The following is a 19,368-nucleotide window of genomic DNA, read 5'->3' as shown; positions in this document are numbered from 1 at the left end:
TTTAGGGATTAGTTGGAGATAAAGAGTCTTATGTTCTTTAGTGCCCGGGCTGGCTTTGAACCTTAATTTTCAGATCTCAGCCTCCTGAGTAGTTAGGATTGCAGGTGTGAGCCACTGTGCCCAACAAGCATCTTATTTTAAATTATAAACTTGGATCTAGTGCCAGAATTGCCATTGATTTCATGGGGGGCCTGAGGTAATGGTAGTAGTAACAGAACAATTAGTCAACACTTAGCGCCAGGCTTAATTACTTCATGTCACTTCTTCTGCACCCTAACCCCAAGGGTACCTTCTCTTTCAGATGAACTGTAGTGATTGTACCTATCTCCATGCCTCAGATTCTCCCAAGTCAGTTACTGACAGCCTGGTTTAATACCGTTTCTGACTAGTCTGTGAGCCATGATCACACTGCTCTATCAAGTTATTTAACTTAACCTACTATCCCAGCAGTTTTGTTTGTCAAATGATCACTGATTATACAATATCCAGCTGAAGGCATAGTAGGCATGAGCTTATTAAGGGCTCTATATACACTTCAGCTTCTCCATTCCTGGGAAATGAAGTCTGTCTTTGAAGTGGAAAGAGTAATTTCCCAAAGGAAAGCTGTGTCTAGTTTCTCTTACCTCTTTTTGAAGAATGAGACACTGTTTAGTATCAAATCTAGTTTTAATCATTATCTCCCCCCTCCTACACCCAGGGTACCAGTGAATAGTGGCTTTCCTCCAGAGCTTGAGGTACTGACAGTAGTTTTTCTCACTCTGGAGAGGACTTAAAGCAGAGCAGAAGTCACAAGCCATTAGTGCCCTCCAGCTGCAGACACAGCCTTGCAGGTGGAGACTGGTGGGGCTGGGACAGGAGGAAGGGTGTAGGAGACAACAGACTGCAGGAGTTGCTGTTTGAAGGCAGGGCATGAGCTAATGGGGTCCAGGAGCAGGGTTACTGTTTAAATAGAAGATAGGGAACGGGGACCTCATTAGCCACTGATAAACTTTCAGTGCCACCTGGGTGAGGGAGACACTGCACGCACAGAAAAGCAAAGGTTCCAGTTGGAAAGGCAAAGGTTCCAGTCAAAGGTTCCATCCTGGCAGGAGCAGCCTGCTCCCTATCATTTGAAGGTGGAGGCACTGCAGAAGGTGCTCCAGAGACAGCGCTCTTCACTCAGCCTTCTTGGGTATTCGGCCCATCTTGGTTCGGATGTTTCGGAGCAGGAAGAAAGCAGCTGTGCTGACTGCGCAAATCATCTCAGCCACCCAGAAGGCTGTGCTCCAACTGTAATGCTTGGCGATGGTGCTGAAGGGCAGCCCGGCCAGAAAGCCGCCCACTGTCAGGAGGGAGGAGAAGGCCTGAGCCATGTGTGGGGTAGAGCCCATAGGGGGACTGGCTCTGCCTTGCAGGTCTCCAGCAATGCACAGGTGCAACTTACGGGGAATTACTTACCATTTGCCATGAGTCCCACAATGGCATGAGAGGTACCACACAAGTTGGGAGGCGCACTCTCATTGGCTATGACTCCAAACAAGGCAATGGGACCATAGGAGGAGAAACCAAACACTGCTCCCAGCACCAGGATCCAGATCTGCAAGGGCAGTGTGGGGTGTCGGTCAGCACCAGAAAGCAACCTACCTGCCTACCTCTGCCAGCCACCAAAAACAAACTAGAGCAAAGGGACAACAAGCTACCCACTTAGCCCAGTCCCCAGTGCAAATGACAATACAGAGCTAGAGTGCTGAGCCAGCTCAAGGCCTATGAGGACAGGAGGAAGACGTATAGAAGTCTCTCCTGTGTTGGACATTAGCTGGTTCAGAATTTGCATGAGCTGTATTGGTTGGGATAGGCAGAGGGGCAGGACAGTGGCGAGATAGACCAGGAATAAAAGGAGGGACAACTTTAAGGCACCTCGTGCTCCGTAAAGCCTGTGAGCTCAGCGAGAGGATGGAGAGCTGGAGTCCAGAAAGCAACATCCTAGAGGAGCAGAAGAGAAAGAAAACCAGGCCCAGAGTGGACATGGACACCAAATGTAGAGGCGAGATGTGAGTTGCACACAGACCAGAAAAGGAAATCTGAACAGCAGAGAAGCAGCTGGCCAGGGAGAGGGCCAGTCAGGGGTCCTTGCTCAGTCTCCTGGGCACCATCCTTGGCCAGGCTGTATATTTACCTTGGGGGAGTCGCTGGTCACTGTCACCCGGAAGAGGTACATGGATGCTGTCATGCCAGCCATCATGAACAGCAGCAGGCCATGGCGAGGGTTTCCATAGACAGATGGCCCCGCCTGTGGAGACAGCCCCAAGACTTCAGGCCCTCAGCTACCCTGGACTCTGCACAGCAGCAGGGCTGCTGCTGACAGGTCTTTGGCAATCCCATCACAGTTCTTGGCTCTGGGAGGCCCTGGGCCTTGCTTACTCTCTAAGGCCAAATTCCACAACATCCCTTCCTCCACCGCAGGGCAGGTGTGGAACACGTGCTGGGGAGCTGCACGCAGTCCGTCCCCACCCGCAGTTTTCCTGCAGCACTGGAGAAGCCAATTTAGACAGATTCTGGCTCTCCGTGACAGCAGTTAAAACCCCTGCCCCACAGCCAGTTGTCCCCAGGGAAGGTAAGAGAGCCTGGACACATTTCCACCTCACTCCACCTAAACCAGCTTGCCAAACAGCCTCTTTCCCACAACTCTCCTCTCCCCTGCTTTTCCGGGCCATGCAGGAAGGACTCAAAGGGCCTCTCCGGTCCCCTCTGCCCGCTCACCTTTGCCATGGCTCGGTCTGACAGATACCCAGCGGCGATGCTGCCTATGAGGCCCCCAACCTCCAGAGCACTCATGTAGGAGCTACCTGCAAGGGGAGGTGGGACGGGAAGGGGAGGGAAGGTAGACCAGAGGTACTTAAGCCTCAAGAGGGCCTGGTCTCTGGGAACCAGGGAAGGATAAAAAGAAGCAAGACCTCCATTTCTCACCCCTAGGATCCCAACACTCATCTTACCCACAAGGGCAGATTGTCCTTTCTCCTGGATCAGGAAGAACTGGCCCCAGTCTGTGCAGCAGGTCTTGACTCCGAACACCACCAGGTAGCCAGTGGAGAGCACCCATAGGTAAGGGGACAGCAGCAGCTCCTGCAGGGTGCTCTCCTCCTTTGAGGACCCTAGAGGGGGGAGGGGCCAGACAGCTCTCAGGTTTTGTTTTGGCGTGGTGGTGTGTTTTCAGTACTGAAGACTGCAAGGCAAGCACTCATACCCCCAGTGTTTTTAGTTCTTCTGAGCTAGCCCAGCCTGGCCTGGAGCACACCATCCTTCTGCCTCTAACTCCCAGGTGCTAGGACAGAAGGAGTACATCACCACATCTGGCTTCAGGCTTTGCGCTTGCTGTCGTACCCAGCTGTACCCCCACCGTTCATTAACCAGCTCCAGGGGCAGAGTCCATGGGCACAGCCAGGACCAGTGTGAAGGGGGGCTCCTTAAACACCTGTTTCCCCCCCACCTTGCTGCAAGCCTTAAGGAAGGAAAGTGAAACTGAGGACCAGAGCAGATGGAAGGAGACAACGCAGCCTACTTCAAACTTGGGATGATGTCCAGGATAGGGAAGTCTGCTGCTCCGAGTGAGGAAGGACCAGGACGTGCAGGAGGCACAATACCAGTTGGCTCTGACTAACGATGGAGTTGGACTAATTTCCCACGCAGCCTACCTTGCCCCCCCACTTCCCCTGCATCCACTGGCGAGCACAGGGTGCCGCAGCAGAAGGCTAGTCCTCAGCAACGTCCTGCCACGTGAACGATGAATGAGGAGCCCACGGTCAGCGTGGTGAAGGCTCACCCTTCTTGCCCTTGGGCGGAGTAGGGTCCAGGTTGCGGAGTCCAACATCAGCAGGTTCGTTGTGGATGAACAGCAGGCAGAGGAAGGAGACCACCACACACAGCGCCCCGGACATGGCCAGTGTGCTGCGCCAGCTGTAGCTCTGGGCAAGGATGGTTGCCAGGATAGGGCCTAGCCCTCCGGCCAGGTTCATGCTGGTTGACAAGATGGCCCACCAAGTGCCAAACTGGGATGGCTCAAACCACTGTGAGGCAGAGGGGGAGTGGGTAGGTGCCCAGCCTTCAGCCCATGTCAACAGAGGGGCTAAGGTGGGGCAGGCCCGGCTCATATGACATGGATGAGGGAGAAGGTACTTCCACACTTGGCAGGGCAGTACCCTCATCTGCCACCTGATCCCACCACTCTCAGACTCCTAAAATATCTTGACAAGCAATAGAAGCTGGCTGGGACTGCCTAAGAAAACCGCTGTGGGCTGGGGCTGAAAGAGTGGGCAAGAAGAGGGGCTGACACTCATGTCCAGTACCCTTTATGCCAATCCAAACAGGCCAACTGCATGAGCTCACCTTGCGAAGGATCTTCCCGCAGGGGGGCCAGCCCAGCCCCTGGGCCAGGCCATTAAGGAACCAGAGAGCAGCAAAGATGGATACTGTGGAGCTCCAGGAAAAGACTACGTTGACCAGGCCAACCAAGAGCAGTCCGGAGGAGAAGAGCCAGCGAGCACTCATCTGATCGGACAGCACCCCGCTCACAAACTTGCTGATGGCATAAGCCGCAGACTGGCTGCTGGTGATGAGTCCTGCAGAGGAGGGGAGCGGGGAGCAGGACACCTGGGGAGTTAGGGGCAGGGCAGAGGCACAGGAAGGGTGGAGGAAGGCACGGGGTCAGGTGTGCAGAGGTGCCCTGGAAGACGAAACGAGTTCCTTTCCCAAGGAACAGGAGGATCTGTGCTAGAGTCCTGATGTTCTCATAGGGCCTGGGGACTGTGCTGCCCCTCCTGCCTGCCCTAGGGCCAAGAAAGAAGCAGATCTTCTCTTGGGATCTGCAGGCCCACCTCACCCATGCCAACCCAAGGTCTCTTGCAGCTGCCCCACTTCTGCACATGGGGTGAGGGGCTCAGGATGGGAGTTGGGGACCTCATTCTTTCTAGAAGGTGGACATGCATGTCAGGCCACATGAAATCACGGTGCCATCCTCCCATGCTCACCTGCAGCCTCGCCTCGGCATGCCCTCCACAGGGGTGAAAAGCTAGCTCAGAACCCAGAAAACACACTCAGCATGAACAGTGCCTCTGAGAGCACGTGTGGGTGACAGGCACACACACACACCAATTCACTGTGGCCCCAAAAGACTGGCCACGGTCCTGCTGAGACACTCCTCGCACGCTACACACCACACCCATATACCCTGCACTGCCACACACACTCAGTGCCCTGACCCGCCATCCTTCCCTTCCAGGGCTCACCCAGATCATCCTTGTCCAGAGAGATCTCTTCCACCAACGACGGCATGACAAAAGAGAAGGTCTTGCGATTGTAGTAGTACAGGCTGTAGCCCCCAAACATGGCTGCGAATATCACAGTGCGGTAATAGCCGTAGCCTTGGGCCTCCATGGTGAAAAAGAACAGGCCCTGCCAGCCAGGACACAGCTCTGACCACAGCACCTCCGACTCCTCCTGCTAGAGGCTCTCAGTGCCCAGATCTGCTGAGCTGGGTTTTTTTTTTCTGCTCCCTCCTCCACCCAGACTCCCTTTATAGCTGCCTTCTGGACAATTATTAAGCCCTAGGCAGCTCCTAGGGTACCCAGTGTCCTGAGGGAGACAAGAAAACAGGAGATTACTGAGAGCCAAACTGTGGGGGGTAGGGGTCCCTGAGGGGAGGCAAGCCTGTGAGCCAAGACAGAACCTTGTGTCCCTCTCCTCCCTTTGCATTGTCCTTCTGTGAAAGGAGCTGTGATTAAAGACTCAACCTAATTACTTTTGTCTGCATGAGCCCAGGGGAGGCAGGGCAGAGCAGAGCAGAGCAGCCCTCTTCCCAGCCTTGCTCCCTCCGTCATTCAGGGGGGATTTAGAGAAGATTCCTGGTTGTCAGGCACAGGTTGCAACTGGTTTCTACACTGTCCCTTTCAATCAGACAAACCCAGCAACCCCACTCCAAGCCGTCTAGAGGGGACTCATGCAGTGCTCAGCACAAACGGGGCGTTAACTTTCCTGACACTTTCCTAATCCTAGGAGGGTGAGTCGGGGACCTCTATAAGCTGTTTCCCTTGGCATTCCCGTGACAACGTGTCCTTTACACGCTGGGCACGGGCAGCCACAACAGTAAAACAACGATGGCAATGCGCTATGGTTACGGAGAACACCGTTAGCATTTTCCCCACCACGGACGGCCAGAATTCCGACAGCGGAACCGCAGAGGCGGACAGATGTTTAGCTGGGGTCCCCTCCCAACGCGCCCGGCGGGGACACGCAGGAAGCCCCACGGGCTGGGCCCGGCGGAGCCCCCATTACCCTGCGGCGTCCGTCCGGGCTTCGGCGGCGAGCGGGGGGCGGGGGTGCCAGGCGCCCGGCGTCCCGGCCCCCGCATGCCGCGGATGCTCCGCTCCGCTGGGCAGCAATTGGAGCGGAAGGCCGGGCGCGAGGCGGCGGGCGGACGCACGTAGTCCCGAGGCCCCTGGCTCCGCCGGCCGGGCGGAGGCCGCTCGGCACCGGCCCAGCCTCCGCGTCCTCAAACCACCCGGGACACCCGACTCCGGGTTTGGGAGCCAGCGGGGTGCGGGGAGCCCAGGACCAGGGCTGTAAAGGCGGAGGTCAGCCCCTCCGCGGCCCCCAGGCCGAGGCACGGCCTTCCAACCGGAAGGGCAGCGGCCGGCACACGCGGCTTCCGCGGCCCACACTGGGGGCCGGCGCCCCGCCCCGCCCTCGGGGAAGCCCCGCCCCCGCCCGCCTCCCGGGCCTCCCCGGACGCAGGCGGGAGGCCGCCGCGGACTGGGCGGGGCCAGCCCGGCAGGCGCTGCGCGTGCGCGGGTGGGCGCGCCGGCGGCGGGCGGGGCTCCGCCGGCACCTGCGCGCCCAGGGCGCGGCGGCTCCAGGAGGGGGCCCGAGCCCCGAGCCGCGCTCCGGCCGCCAGTGACTTCCTCCGGAGTGAGCCATGCGCAGTGGAGCGCTTTCCTGGGGCACTTCCCCGGCAAGCCCTCAAAGGCAGAGTCCCTTCTGTGAGCCACGCGCGTTCTGGAGATGCCCCCTCCTGCTCAGAGGAGCCTGTGGACTGCTGTTCTCCCTGCGCCTCCGGAGACCTTGCGCTTCAGGTATGAGCCGCTACACCTGGCCTCTGATGTCTACCCATTTATTCGGGCGACGCTCCAGGCTGAAAACTCGGGGCTTTGCCCTTCCTGGGGAGGTTCTCATGTGAGCCACGCCTACCTGGCATTCAGATAGTTTTACTGTGCATCTTTCCGGACTAGGCATGTGTTGTTATTCTGAAACATGTATTATCTCCAGAAAACAAAACACATTTAAATTTTTTACAAAGCACACAAACTGTAGAAAAGAATATTTTATTGAAAGTTACTCAATTAACAATGGAGCAAAGTACAATTTGATTCAAACCTGTCCAACCAGCCTCAAGTGCTAATGAAGGAACTCAAAACTTATTGAAGTGGGGGGGGGTGGGACCTAAAGATCTCTCTGCCAATGTGGCAAAAGAAAAAAAGGGGGGAAGGGGAGAGGAAAAAAAGGAAAAATAACTGACTCAACCAGGTTTGCTTTTGTCCCAGAGAGGGTGGCAGTCCTGGCCCTGCCACGGATAGAATACCAAAGGACAGGTTCCCCAGGCATCGGCATCATGGGTAGAGTTCCCCCTCCTAGCAGAGTCACACATGGAGCAGGACAGACCTGACCCTCACACTTTACCGAAAGCTTGCCTCTGAATGAGGTGACAGTTTTACATTCATACGTGGTCTCTCCGTCCCCCAGTCTTGGGGCAGGGGCTCACAGTAGAAAGCACGTTTTGGTCAGCCCAGTGGTAAGAGGTGAGGAAAAGGCTCTATTTGGGAGTGGCACAGGAGGGAAGGGAGAAAGGTGGCTACAGAAACCTGGGGTACTGGGCAGATAAGGATTGAGTGATTGTAAGCTACTGGCATCCTTGCTAAGCACTCTACATGCTTTCCAGGGCCCAACAATCACGGGTGGCTTTCTATACTTCGCCCTGTATATTCTGGCCACTAGGGGTCACACCAGGCCAGTCTGGGTGAGAGATGTCAAGCAAGGGGCACCTATAGTAGGAAGCTAAGGGATCCAGTGGAAAGAGCAGATAAGAACTGGGGGAAGGGCTAGGAAACAGAAGATCTGGGAAGGAAAAAAGCACAGACAGGCACTCAGAAACCAAAGCTGGTAACCAAGGCTCTGTAGACACTGGCCAGAATGGGACATTGATTTCATGGTGGAAGAGGAAAGGAGGGAAGGAAGGATGGCCAGAGAAGACTGAACACTCTCCTGTGTCCCTTTACATCCTGCCCACTACTAGGTCTCCCTCTACCACTGGCAGTCATCCTCTCACCAACCCAGAGGCAAAGAATTAAGACATAATAGTGATTTTCCCCAAATGCAGGGCCAGACAGGGACCAAGAGGTGAAGGTCTGGGAACCAACAGTTCAGGCTTAACACAGAGCTGCTCCAGAAGACGGTGAGCAGCCCTCTCCTGCCCCAGGTGACAGAGGTACTTTAGTCCTGCAGGCAGGACCAACCCCTGCCACACCCCAATGTGTAATAAATAGAGGTGGTAGGAGAAGGGGCTGGACACAAGTGGGGATGAATGGGGCTGAGGAGGTGGACGTGGGGTTATAGCTCATCGTTCTTCAAAGGCCTCTTCTGTCCTGCAGGCTGCTCTTTCTGTTCAGACTCTGTTGGGAAAACAAGGGGGCGGGGGGACGAGAGGCAGTGAGTCCAAACAATTCTCTGGAGGAATTCCCTCAATCCTACCAGGCTGCCCAACACATACCCATTCCCATCCTCACCTGCTCCAGGGCCTCCTAACTCCAGGGGCTCAGTGTCTGCTGGCTCAGAGCCTATGTTTTGGAAGGAGTAAGTCAGGAGGGAGAAGCTAATGGAGGGGCTGTCAACAGTCAGCTAGTAAATATTTTAGAATGTAGCCCACATTTGGTCTTTTGACTATTTAAAAAAAAATGTTTTGGGCCACCTGACTCATATTGCACTTGGCAGTGAAGTCAGTGATCTTATACAGAAAAACTTGTGGAACTTTCCTTCTTGGACATTGTAAAAACACTAGGGCATAAAATTGTATTGCAGGGCTGGGAGTCTGGCCTAGTGGTAGAGTGCTTGCCTAGCATGCACAAAGCCCTGGTTTGATTCCCGAGTACCACATACACAGAAAAAGCCAGAAGTGGTGCTGTGGCTGAAGGGGCAGAGCGCTAGCCTTGAGCAAAAAGTGTCCAAGGACAGTGCCCAGGCCCTGAGTTCAAGCCCCAGGGCTGGCAAAAAAATAAAAATTTTTTAGAGGCCAAGAGCCCTAGGACCAGCCAAATAACAACAATAAAACATTATGGGATGGGGCTGGGAGTTTGGCCTAGTGGTAGAGTGCTTGCCTAGCACGCACAAAGACCTGGGTTCGATTCCTCAGTACCATATACATAGAAAAAAGCTGGAAGACATGCTGTGGCTCCAGTGGTAGAGCTCTAGCCTTGAGAAAGCCCAAGGACAGTGCTCAGGCCTTGAGTTCAAGCCCAGGACTGGCAAAAAAAAAAAAGATTATGGGAATAAAGTAATTTTAAGCCAGGCGTGGTGGCTCACACCAGTGATCCTAGCTACTCGGGAGGCTGAGATCTGAGGAGCAAGGTTCAATGCCAGACCACGAACTAAAGTGCGTGAGGTTCTTATCTCCAAATAGCCACTAGAAAACCGGAAGTGGCACTGTGGCTGCAGGGTTAGAGTAATAGCCGTGAGCTGAAGAGCTCAGGGGCAGAGCCCAGGCCCGAAGTTCAAGAACAAAAAAATATCAAAATAAAAAGATAAAAGACCAAGGTCTGGAGATGTGGCTCAGATCTTTTGTTGTGCATGTCCAGGGCCCCAGGTTAAATCCCCAAGACGACAAAACAAAAGGCCACCCAGAGATGATGGTTTGCCTACCCCAGGCCAATGCAATGCCTCTGGCCCAACGGCCAGTTTCCCCAACTCACCAGTCTCTACTTTCCCAGGTTCTGCAATGGGCTTTGCCTCTTCAGCCTGGCCTGGAGGGAAACCAGAAGTAAGATGCAGGAAAAGGAGGCCTTCTCCCTGCCCGTTGGAAGCAGGAACCAGGCACCCTTCCTGCCCTCACCTGCTGGTGGGATGACCTTCTCGCCCTGGTCACTGGCGCTGGCATTGAGGGGAGGTTCTGTCCTCGTGCCGTTCTTGTCCTTCGGCCGGGGCCGGGGCTTGGCAAACTTGGCCTTATTGAGCAGATACTGTACCTCACGGTCTAGGGCCATCATCTTGGCCTCAATGTCTTTCGAGAGCAACACAGGCTTCTCTGTGGCAGGAAGCTTGGCCTGCTCCGCTGTGGTTGTATTCTTCCAGGCCTGTGGGTGAGGCCAGGACACTCAGGGGTTGCATGGAGAGAGAAATGTCTACCCCAGGGAAATCACCCCAGCCTCTGGCTAAAAACTGCACCTCATCCCGCCACCCTTGGTAACTCCACTGCAAACTAAGTTACATTCATTCCCACAGGAATTACCCAGGTCTCGTTGATGACTTTCTCTAACGTTGTCATCTCCACCTCAGTGAAGATCTGGTCCATCTCTGGAATGAGCCGGGCGCCCCTAGAAGCCAAACAAGGGACACAAAGGTCTGGGTGGGTGGAAAATGTGAAGCTGACAGAAATGAGAGCTGTGGCTATGGTAGTACTAGAAAGAAGGGGTGCAAAGGCCACTCACTTGAGGAACATGCTGGAATGGTTGAGGAGGTTGTCTAGGGCAGACAGACGTTCGGGCCATTTCTTGCGCTCTTCCACCCGGAAGAACAGACCTTGGCATAACTTTTTCAGCTCAGTCAACTTCTCCTTCAACATCTGAGGGACAATGAGAGTAGGCAGGAGTTGAGAAAAGGATGACAAAAGCCCTGGAGTCAGTCTTGTGTCCTAATTTTTTTTTCTTTTTCTGTACTCAAGTTTGAACTCTGGACCTTGTGCTTGCTGGGCAAGCGCTCTACCACCGAGCCATACTTCTAACTTCCTTACATTTTTCTTCATGGTCTCATACCCTGGGCTCTCCTCTTTCTGACCTGACAGAAGCTTCCATCCCGTCATATCCTCACCACAGTGGTGGCCTCAAAGCCCTCATCCTCCAGCCATGCGGACACGGTGCTGAGTTTCCGCGCGATCTCCTCACGCTGTTCTTCAGTGGACACTTCCTGGTACTCAGGCTGGAACAGCTTGTCCTAGGAAGGAACAAATTCATGCATGCCATGAGCCCACGTCGAGGCTCAGAGCTAGATGCCCCTAATCCAAGTTCCAGGAGGCAGGGAACATGGTCCCCAACCTGCCAACCTGGGTTTCAAAGATGAAGGCTTCCAGACTGTTAGCCGCTTTCTCTCGTTCCTGCTTCTCTAGGTCTCGGAAAGTCAAATCTTCAAGTCTACGGGGTGAAAGAGAGGTAGACATGAAGGAGAGGGTGGGCTAAAAGTCAGATCCTAGACTTCACATATATGTACACACACACACCACTTACTTCTGCACAGAACGAGCCAGCTCCTCCTCTGGCAAGTCAGGCAGGTCCAAAACAACCATCTCTACCCCAATCTCTTCCACCATTTTCTGCTTCCGGGCAGGCTTCTGCTTCTTTTCTTCCTCAGGGGCAGTAGGGGCACCCTCGGGCCCTGCCTCCCCCTTCTCATTGGGCTTCTAGATGGGAAGAGTTGAGGATGTCAGAAAAAGCTTTGCCTTTTCCAAAGATTGCTTCTGTCTGGTCCCTTAAACTGGTCCCAGTTTTCACGGGCCTTCCTCTGCTCACCTGGGCCTCAGCTTTGTCCCCACCTTCCTTTTCGGTGAGCTCTTCTCCCTCCGGAGTTGCCTCTCCTTTGGGCTCCGTGAGTGAGGGCTGAGTGGTATCCTCTGCTGGGCTTTCTGCTTCTTCCTTGAGCTCCGCCTGCTGCCCAGGTTCGTCCCTGCTCCCCTCAGCAGGGCTCTCCTCTTCTTCCTAGGAGACAATACCGAGTACTCACAGATGGCGCCACTGGCACAGCCTAGAGGGCCTTGCCTTGGCTATGCCAGCTTCTCTGCTGCTCAGGACACTGGTGGGGGCAGAGAAGAGCTAGTGGGAAACCACATGGGCTGTGTGGACTCCAACAGTCTAAGTGGGTGTAGGGATTGTCTGGGGAATGGGCCTTGGACTCTGAATTGGAATCGCTTCATGTCCAGCAGAGTGTGGTGAGGGCATGGTTAACCTGGCATGGGCTGAGGTTAAGAGCCATCAACTCCCAGACACCTTGGATGCCCATCAGACTTTTCACCTTGGTTGTAGCCACCTGCCCCAGTGCTTACCTGGACAGCATCAGTGCCATTCTCTTTTGAGTCGGGTGTGGTACTACCTCCAAACAGGCTGGAAATGGTGTTACCAAGTTCTATGGAGAAGGAAGCACACAGACTCACAGGGGAACCAAGCAGTGAGTCAACTTCCTAACCCAGGGCAATGCTCCATCCACCTTGTCAAACTTCTCTCCCCACCCATGCGCACACACATGCAGGCATACATGCTCTTCTTACTGGTTAGAGTAGATTCCTCTTCTGGACTGTCCTCCACTAGGGTCTCAAAGACAGACTCCACCTGAAAACAGATTCACACTGATTCACAGTGTAGCTGCACATGTTACGCCATGCATGTCTACAAACCCCGCATGCGCACAGTGTGGCAACAGCTGTGTGGTGCTCTCACCAGCCTTCTCTTAGAGCTTCCCGATGGCCACCCAGCCCCCTTTACCCCGACCACTCCACATCTCCAACATTACATGTCAGCAACACTACAGGACATAAAGGACAACCCAAACTTGCTCTTCAAAAATGGGTTTCTCGGCCGGGAGTGTGGCCTAGTGGTAGAGTGCTTGCCTAGCATGCACGAAGACCTGGGTTCGATTCCTTGGTACCACATACATAGAAAAAAGCCAGAAGTGGTGCTGAGGCTCAAGTGGTAGAGGCTCTAGCCTTGAGAAAGTCCAAGGACAGTGCTCAGGCCCTGAGCTCAAGCCTAGGACTGGCAAAAAAAAAAAAAAAGGGTTTCTCAGCAGGGGAGCGGTAGCTGAGGCTGAGATCTGAGGATTCTGGGGATCCTGAGATCCAAAATTAATGCAATTCCAAAATCCATTGTGCTTATTGTGTGGGTCCTGCTCTGGGAAAGCCAGCAGGGTCCTGGTCCCTGTGCTGCGCAGTGCCCCCTCTTGCTCTCACCCTGTCTAGACTGAGCACGCCACTCTCATCCAGGTTGAAGTGGGCCTTGATGCCCTTGGATTCATAGTCGGGGTACTTCTTGAAGCTCTCACCCACACCTTTTAGCTTCACTGTGGTCAGATTCTGGGAGCCAAATACTCTGGATGGAAGGGAAAGAGAAGTTTGAGGAGATTACTTGCTCACCTCTAGTTCCAAACAGCCTCCTGGCCCAAGAAGTTAGGGCCTACCTAAGGATATACCCAGGACAAAGAACTCTGGCTGATGCTTATAAACTGACCCTCACCCTACAGCCCACTTCCTGTTCCAGTCCAGCAGGCTCCACAGCCCCCACCCACCAAAGTTATCTGGTAGCCACCCCTGCCTCCCAGGGGTTCCCATGCTGTCCCCCGCCCTCACCGAAGATCCTCAGGCCCCAGGAAGCCCAGGTCACCGTAGTTGATGTGGAAGTTGAAATCATGGCTGTAGCGGTTGAAAGTGATGACTTTGCGTTGAGGGTAGGGCCCCATGCGGGAGAAGAGCAGGCGTTTGTTGTGCTTCAGGCTGTGAACCCCAGGCTCCTCCTCCACCTCCCTTGTGAACTCCACCTACACAGCCGGCAGTGAAGAGGCACACTGAGGAGCCATTGCAGGGTCTGGGGTGGGAATGGGACAGCAGGGATCACTTGTAGCAGAAAGACCGAGGGGACAGGCTCGAGTGGACAGAAAGCGAGAACCCACTTAGAGAAGCAAAGGGAGCTTGTGCGCTGATCACACATGCTGACTCACCAGGATGGGGTAGACCACTGCATCCCGGACGACAAACGGCTTCACTTTGAAGGCTTTGCTGAGTGCAGCAGCTTGGTACACGGCCCCCATGGCGGCTGCTTCATCAGCATTGATGTTCTTTCCCAGCTCTTCCCTGTGAGAATCCAAGCTTCAGCACCGTCCACCCAGCCTGAAGAGCTCGGCCCCACGCCCAGCTCCCATACTCACTTCCTCACGGCCTTCAACAGCACCTCCTGAACTTTGGGGACCCGAGTGGCCCCACCCACCAGGATCACTTGCTCAATCTCATCCTGCAGAAGGAAGAAGGTGAGGTGAGGTACAAGCAGGGCACACCCTTCCTCAACACTGACCTTTCCCCTGCCAATTGCCCTGGCACCCCTGCCTCCCATGCTCTCACCAAGCTCATCTCAGCACTCTGGAGGGCATGCTGGACAGGCCCAGGCACCCGCTCAAACAAGTCTGCACACAGCTCCTCAAATTCCACTCGAGTCACTTTTGCCTTGAAGTCCACATCATCCATCAGGCCCTCGATCTAAGGGAGGAGGAAGATGGTCAGGAAGGAGTTGCCCAGGTAGGCCCTGCTGACACTTCCCAAAAGAACAGGACCATGGGAGAGTGGCAGGGTCCTCCACCCTCTGGGTAGGGCAGGCGTGCCCACCACCAGCTTCATGGGCACCTGGGCCATGTGGTCAGCATTGGCACTCAGGACGGTTTTGAGTCTATTGGCTTCCCGCAGCAGCTTGGCCATGGCTCGAGGGTTCTCCTGCACATCCTTGGCATTCTGACCCTTGCGCTGCTCATTGAAAAGCCCAGCCAGGTGCTCCCGCAACCGAAGCTCCATCTCCAGGCCTCCAAGTGTGCGATCAAACCTGTCCAGAGCAGGGAAAGGGTAAGAACACTGGGTCCATCCACTGAGCAGGAGTCTCTCATTCTCATGTGGTACCTTGCCATTGTTTAAGAGACCCTGTGACCCCAAACGTGAAAATCATTGTCCCTAGCTCTTTACAACACACTGGACACGTCACAGTGCAGCTCATCCATTCACTCAACAGTATTTACTGTGTATTATTTCTCAGAATATAAATGCGGTTGGGAATAACAGGGCCCCTTCCATCAAGAACCTTATAATTTAGGAGTAGAATAAATTAATAAACATAAAATAACCCTGTGTTTCAGGTTGGGAATGTGGCTTAGTGGTAGAGTGCTTGCCTAGCAGACATAAAGCCCTGGGCTCCATTCCTCAATACACATAAACAGAAAAAGCCAGAAGTAGTGCTGTGGCTCAAGCAGAGCGCTAGCCCTGAGCACAGAGCAGCTCAGGGGCAGAGCCCAAGCTCTAAGTTCAAGCCCTGGGACTGGCAAAAACAAAAACAAAACACAACACACAGGAAAATCGAAACAAAACCCTGTGTTTTATAAAGGAATAATAGACAAGTCTAGCTGAACTCAATAGGGAGGTTTGCACCACACTTAGGGATGCCTGGGAAAGCTTCCCTAAAGAAGTGATGCCAGAACCAAAATCTCCACAGGGGCTGGAGCTGAGAAGGTGAAGAGAAGGGAAGATATTTTAAACAGAGAGAGCAATGTCTATAGTGACCTTGAGAAGGGAAAGACGATGGCAGGCTCCAAATGAGGACAGACATGCTGGGGAGCAGAGTGCTTAATTAGAGATAGCTATGGGAGGCAGGACTCAGGTATAGGAAAAGTATTGAAGAAACAGGTTATAATCAGATTGGCTTTATCTAACTGCTGAGAAATAAACTCAGTAGTCAGGAACACCAAGCCAAAGGCTCTCTTACTTCTCTGCTACCCCAGCCCCTAGATCAGCATTTTAAAGAGAATCCTTTCTCTGTAAGAGGGAAGGAGAGCACATCTATTTTCACACTGTAGGCAGTGGCAGCTTGGTGTAGGGCAGCAGTAGTAAAGACAGAAAAGATGAGTCTAAGACAACAGTGATAAACTAGATGTGACAAGAAAGCCAAAAGTGACTGAATTTGACAGTCTACATTGGCTTGTGGGCTCATAAATTTCTTTAGAATAGGTTTAAGAAGTTCCCTGCCTTTCTCTCTGCCCAAACTGTCCTCTTCCCTTCTCCCCTGTGTTCCCTTACTCTTGGGAGTGGTCCTTTATGGTGGCTGAGGCTTTGCTGGGGGAGCATTCTCACAGACAGCAAGCAGGGAGGCAATTGTTGTTCAGGAGGAACCCCCCAGGGTCTTAATGGGAAACCCTCCTCCACCAATCCACTCACCCCACTCCCCGGATCTGCAGCTGTGGCTGCATTCCCGCATCTTTAGTCTTCACCGTTTGGTAGGTCACGATGGTGCACACGGTACTGCCGGAGCCCATGTCATAGAACATGACGTTCTGTGGAAACATCAAGCGCATGGTCACAGAATCCTCAGCCATGCCCGCCTGCCTGCACTCAACAGCAGACCAAGGTGCTCCAGTAGGAGGCTGCTGCCACATTTTGCCAAAGGTCAGCCATGCAAAGAGGATGCAAAACAGAACAGGGGAGCCTCCATCTTCAGGCTTAGCACCCAGTGTGCCTGGCCTTTCGGCTCACCTGTGCAGTGGTGTTGATATCCTTCCTGCGGAAGACACCATAGCTGAGGGCAGTGGCAGTGTTATCATTGATGAGCTGCAGTACTTTGAGGCCAGCCATTCGGGCAGCCTGCAGCACAGCTCGGCGCTCGGCCTGGTTGAAGAAGGCTGGCACAGTGATCACCGCATCCTTGATAGACTGCTCTGCAAAGGACAACACAACAGGGTCCCACAGTTCCAACCTCAAACCAGGGCTTCCAACCTCGGCACCACTGGCACTTGGAGCAGCAGTTTTGTCGTTGGGCCTGTCCTGTGCACTACAGATGTTCAGTGGTATTCCTGGTGTCTGCACACAACAAGCCAGGAGCTCATCCCTGACGAAGGTAGACACTGCTGAGTGTTCCCTTAGTGTACCCCCACTCAAGAATCCCTACATTAGATCCGTGGAGCCTGGCGGCCATGGCCCCACTGAGGTACTCACCTGCGAAGTCTTCAGCCAAGGAACGAGAATAGTTGAGAACCATGCCCAGCACCTCCTCAGGCGAGAACTGCAGCTGACTGAGGCAAAGACAAACATTAAGGTAAAAGACAAACATTAAGGTGGGACAATCCTGAACACATGACAACAAGAAACTCAGGAGGGCCGGGCCACTCACGGGCTGATCTGAAAGCGCACAGTCTGCCTCTGCGGGTCAATACTTAAGTCATGCTCTGGGAAGCGAGCTCGATACAGGGCTACAAGGGGATTATCCGCCTGCTTCCCCAGAAGATGCTGGAAGTAACGTAGGGTAGCCTTTGGGTTCTTGATGGCCTAAGAGGAAGCAAAGAACAAGCAAGGTGGTAAGGTCATGCCCAGCATGGCCCACCTCTTACACCACAGGGGTATAAGGGAACAGACTCTTGAGCTCATCAACCTGGCAAGGACTGCTAACTCACCATGCCTGCTGCACTGTCTCCAAAGAACCTTTCATTTTCTTTCAGGGTCACAGTGACTGGAGTTTTCCTCCGAGATTCCCTGAGCAAAAGGAAAAATTAGGTCCAGGTACCTACAGCAGGATGTGATACCAGAAACCTCAAGACTGAACAATTAGTTACTCAACTATCAGTCTGCTGTAGGCATTACCAAGAAACCCCCTATGCTCTGCAACTCAGACGCCCTCACTGCCACTGACTACTGGGCTGCTCTCACTTGTTCAGGACAATCTCCATGGGCACTCCAGGCTTGACGATGGCCACCTTCATGGATTCACTGCCAAGGTCCACAGACATCACAGCCAATGTTTCTGAGGGGTAAAAGGTCTGTCAGTGAGGCCCTCTTTCCTTACCTCCCCACAAAACACCTGCTTTCTGAGGAGAAAGATGGCAAAAGACCAAGGAAAAAGAGTCTAGATCCAGTAATTCTACAAACTTCTGACCCAGAGCCTCAGGGCACCTCCCCCCCCAGGCCCTTCATTTGTTCTTTTGACCCCCTCTGTTGGATACATACCACTCAGTGCCAACAGGTCTGCCAAGAGGATAGCCATCACAGCCCAACAGGCTAGCCTCCTTGGCCTCTGCCTCCTGACTGCTGCCGCCATTGTACCCTTTGGAGAGGAGGAAAACTCAGGGTAAGTGGATGCTCCAGAGAAGGACACTGAACCACATCCCACAAGTGAGTAGCTCTTAAGACTGCATTCTCGCTTGGCCAGAGTAGCCTACATCCCTTCCCTTCCTCCTGACAAGTCATGTCCATTCTAATCCTCCCCTGGAGTGTCCACAGGAAAGGCCCTGGCAAAACAGCACGGGTCCAGAGCTCGCTAAACAAGGAAGGTAATCGGAGGGGCAGGGGGAGGTCAGGGCCTTCCCTCCACTGTACAGCCTTGTAAATGACCAACCACAGCACAGTGCGCACTCCCGGACGCCCGGGGCGGGGCCCAGGTACCCCGGCAAGGGCTCCGCTGGTGGCTGGGCGGCCCAGCCCGGAGAGGAACAGAGAGGTGATGACGTTGGGGTGGCCGGGACGTTATCGCGGCCCGTCTCCCTGGCATCCCCGCGGCTGTCCCGGCCCCTCCTCCTCCCCACCCCGCTCTCGGCCCCCCTGCCCACGCAGCCGCCATGCGGGGGAACAGCAGGGTCACTCGCGCGAGGGTCTCGGGGAGCCGGTGCTCACCTACGCCTCACCTGACCGAGGCCGCGGCTCCAGTCCCGGAAACGGATCCGGGCCTACCCCTAGCCCGTGCGGACGGCCGATCTCGAACTGCAGGACCCAAACGCGCCGGCGTCCGTGCGGCCCTCACTCCCGCACACGACCCGCCCCCGGAGCTCGCACGCAGCCGCCCTCCGGAGCGGCGGCCGGTCCGCCTCTCCGCTCCCGCTCCCTCTCAGGCCCCTGCTCCGGTGAACCCCGCTCCGAGACCAACGCAGCGCCGACGTGCCCGCGCGGCCAGCAGCGATGCCCCGGCTCGCGCCCTTCCCCGCTCGGTTTGCAAACTGTTACAGGAGCCACCAACCTCTCCGCGGCGTCTCGCGCACCAGCCGGCCCCGGACGCGGCGCACGCTCATTGGCGCCTCCACCGTCCGGCCTTGCGCCGCGCGCCCGGCTCCGCCCCCGCTGTCCGTCGCGCTCTCTTATTGGTCCACGTTCTAGGCCCGCCCGGGGCCCCGCCCTTAAGGCGGTCCCAGGGTCAGTCCACCAATTGGAGGGCGACTTGGCCGCGGGCGCCGGCCGGGGATTGGGCCACGTCACAGGCCAGCGCGTTCCATTCCCTCCTCCGCCCGGGAGCCCGCGGGATCCTTCCCGGACCCGGTGGTACGGGGGACGTCCCGCCGGCGAGGCTCCGGAGTGACTCAGGCTGG

At 54.9% G+C, this 19,368-nt stretch overlaps 2 protein-coding genes across 6 annotated transcripts; both read right to left on the bottom strand.

Annotated features, from left to right (window-relative positions):
• Positions 1 to 647: 647 nt before the first annotated feature.
• On the bottom strand, positions 648 to 6,649 carry Slc37a4 (solute carrier family 37 member 4). Of its 5 annotated transcripts, XM_090319361.1 has the most exons (10): positions 6,307 to 6,649; positions 5,262 to 5,607; positions 4,363 to 4,595; positions 3,800 to 4,043; positions 2,973 to 3,131; positions 2,740 to 2,825; positions 2,156 to 2,269; positions 1,897 to 1,962; positions 1,438 to 1,576; positions 648 to 1,321 (listed from the first exon to the last, which is right to left on the bottom strand). In XM_090319361.1, exons 2-10 carry the CDS (start codon positions 5,407 to 5,409, stop codon positions 1,155 to 1,157), a joined length of 1,356 nt encoding a protein of 451 aa, XP_090175487.1. In that variant the 5' UTR covers positions 5,410 to 5,607; positions 6,307 to 6,649; the 3' UTR covers positions 648 to 1,154. The 5 variants fall into 5 exon arrangements, with proteins under 5 accessions (XP_090175487.1, XP_090175486.1, XP_090175489.1 ...); XM_090319360.1 differs by lacking the exon at positions 6,307 to 6,649 and having other exon boundaries at positions 5,262 to 5,845; XM_090319363.1 differs by lacking the exon at positions 6,307 to 6,649 and having other exon boundaries at positions 4,363 to 4,626; positions 5,262 to 5,384.
• Positions 6,650 to 8,537: 1,888 nt separating this feature from the next.
• Hyou1 (hypoxia up-regulated 1) lies at positions 8,538 to 18,116 on the bottom strand. Its single transcript, XM_090319359.1, has 25 exons — positions 18,020 to 18,116; positions 17,723 to 17,816; positions 17,470 to 17,548; positions 17,190 to 17,344; positions 17,015 to 17,091; positions 16,556 to 16,737; positions 16,241 to 16,356; positions 14,669 to 14,861; positions 14,390 to 14,524; positions 14,200 to 14,282; positions 13,993 to 14,125; positions 13,625 to 13,812; positions 13,229 to 13,367; positions 12,551 to 12,611; positions 12,329 to 12,408; positions 11,799 to 11,984; positions 11,517 to 11,689; positions 11,336 to 11,423; positions 11,104 to 11,226; positions 10,725 to 10,858; positions 10,526 to 10,610; positions 10,130 to 10,370; positions 9,990 to 10,040; positions 8,811 to 8,861; positions 8,538 to 8,696 (listed from the first exon to the last, which is right to left on the bottom strand). The coding sequence occupies exons 1-25, from the start codon at positions 18,108 to 18,110 to the stop codon at positions 8,635 to 8,637; spliced, it is 3,000 nt and encodes a 999-aa protein (XP_090175485.1). The 5' UTR covers positions 18,111 to 18,116; the 3' UTR covers positions 8,538 to 8,634.
• Between the last annotated feature and the right edge of the window lie 1,252 nt (positions 18,117 to 19,368).

This window comes from Megascapheus bottae, chromosome 27 (genome assembly GCF_031878675.1).
Source record: "Megascapheus bottae isolate mThoBot1 chromosome 27, mThoBot2.hap1, whole genome shotgun sequence".
NCBI classification, from domain to species: domain Eukaryota; kingdom Metazoa; phylum Chordata; class Mammalia; order Rodentia; family Geomyidae; genus Megascapheus; species Megascapheus bottae.
Note: the sequence above shows the minus strand (reverse complement) of the source record. Positions and strands in the feature narration are given on the sequence as shown.

Excerpts from the sequence above, each read along its gene's own strand:
- Slc37a4 (XM_090319361.1), bottom strand. The coding sequence starts at position 5,409 with ATGGAGGCCCAAGGCTACGGCTATTACCGCACTGTGATATTCGCAGCC. Across the intron at positions 4,044-4,362 it reads GCGGGAAGATCCTTCGCAAG|TGGTTTGAGCCATCCCAGTT; the intron begins GTGAGCTCATGC and ends TCTGCCTCACAG. Across the intron at positions 1,322-1,437 it reads TGTGGGACTCATGGCAAATG|TGGGCGGCTTTCTGGCCGGG; the intron begins GTAAGTAATTCC and ends CCCTCCTGACAG.
- Hyou1 (XM_090319359.1), bottom strand. The coding sequence starts at position 18,110 with ATGGCGGCAGCAGTCAGGAGGCAGAGGCCAAGGAGGCTAGCCTGTTGG. Across the intron at positions 17,817-18,019 it reads AGACCTGTTGGCACTGAGTG|AAACATTGGCTGTGATGTCT; the intron begins GTATGTATCCAA and ends TTTACCCCTCAG. Across the intron at positions 8,862-9,989 it reads ACCTGGGAAAGTAGAGACTG|GCTCTGAGCCAGCAGACACT; the intron begins GTGAGTTGGGGA and ends TCCAAAACATAG.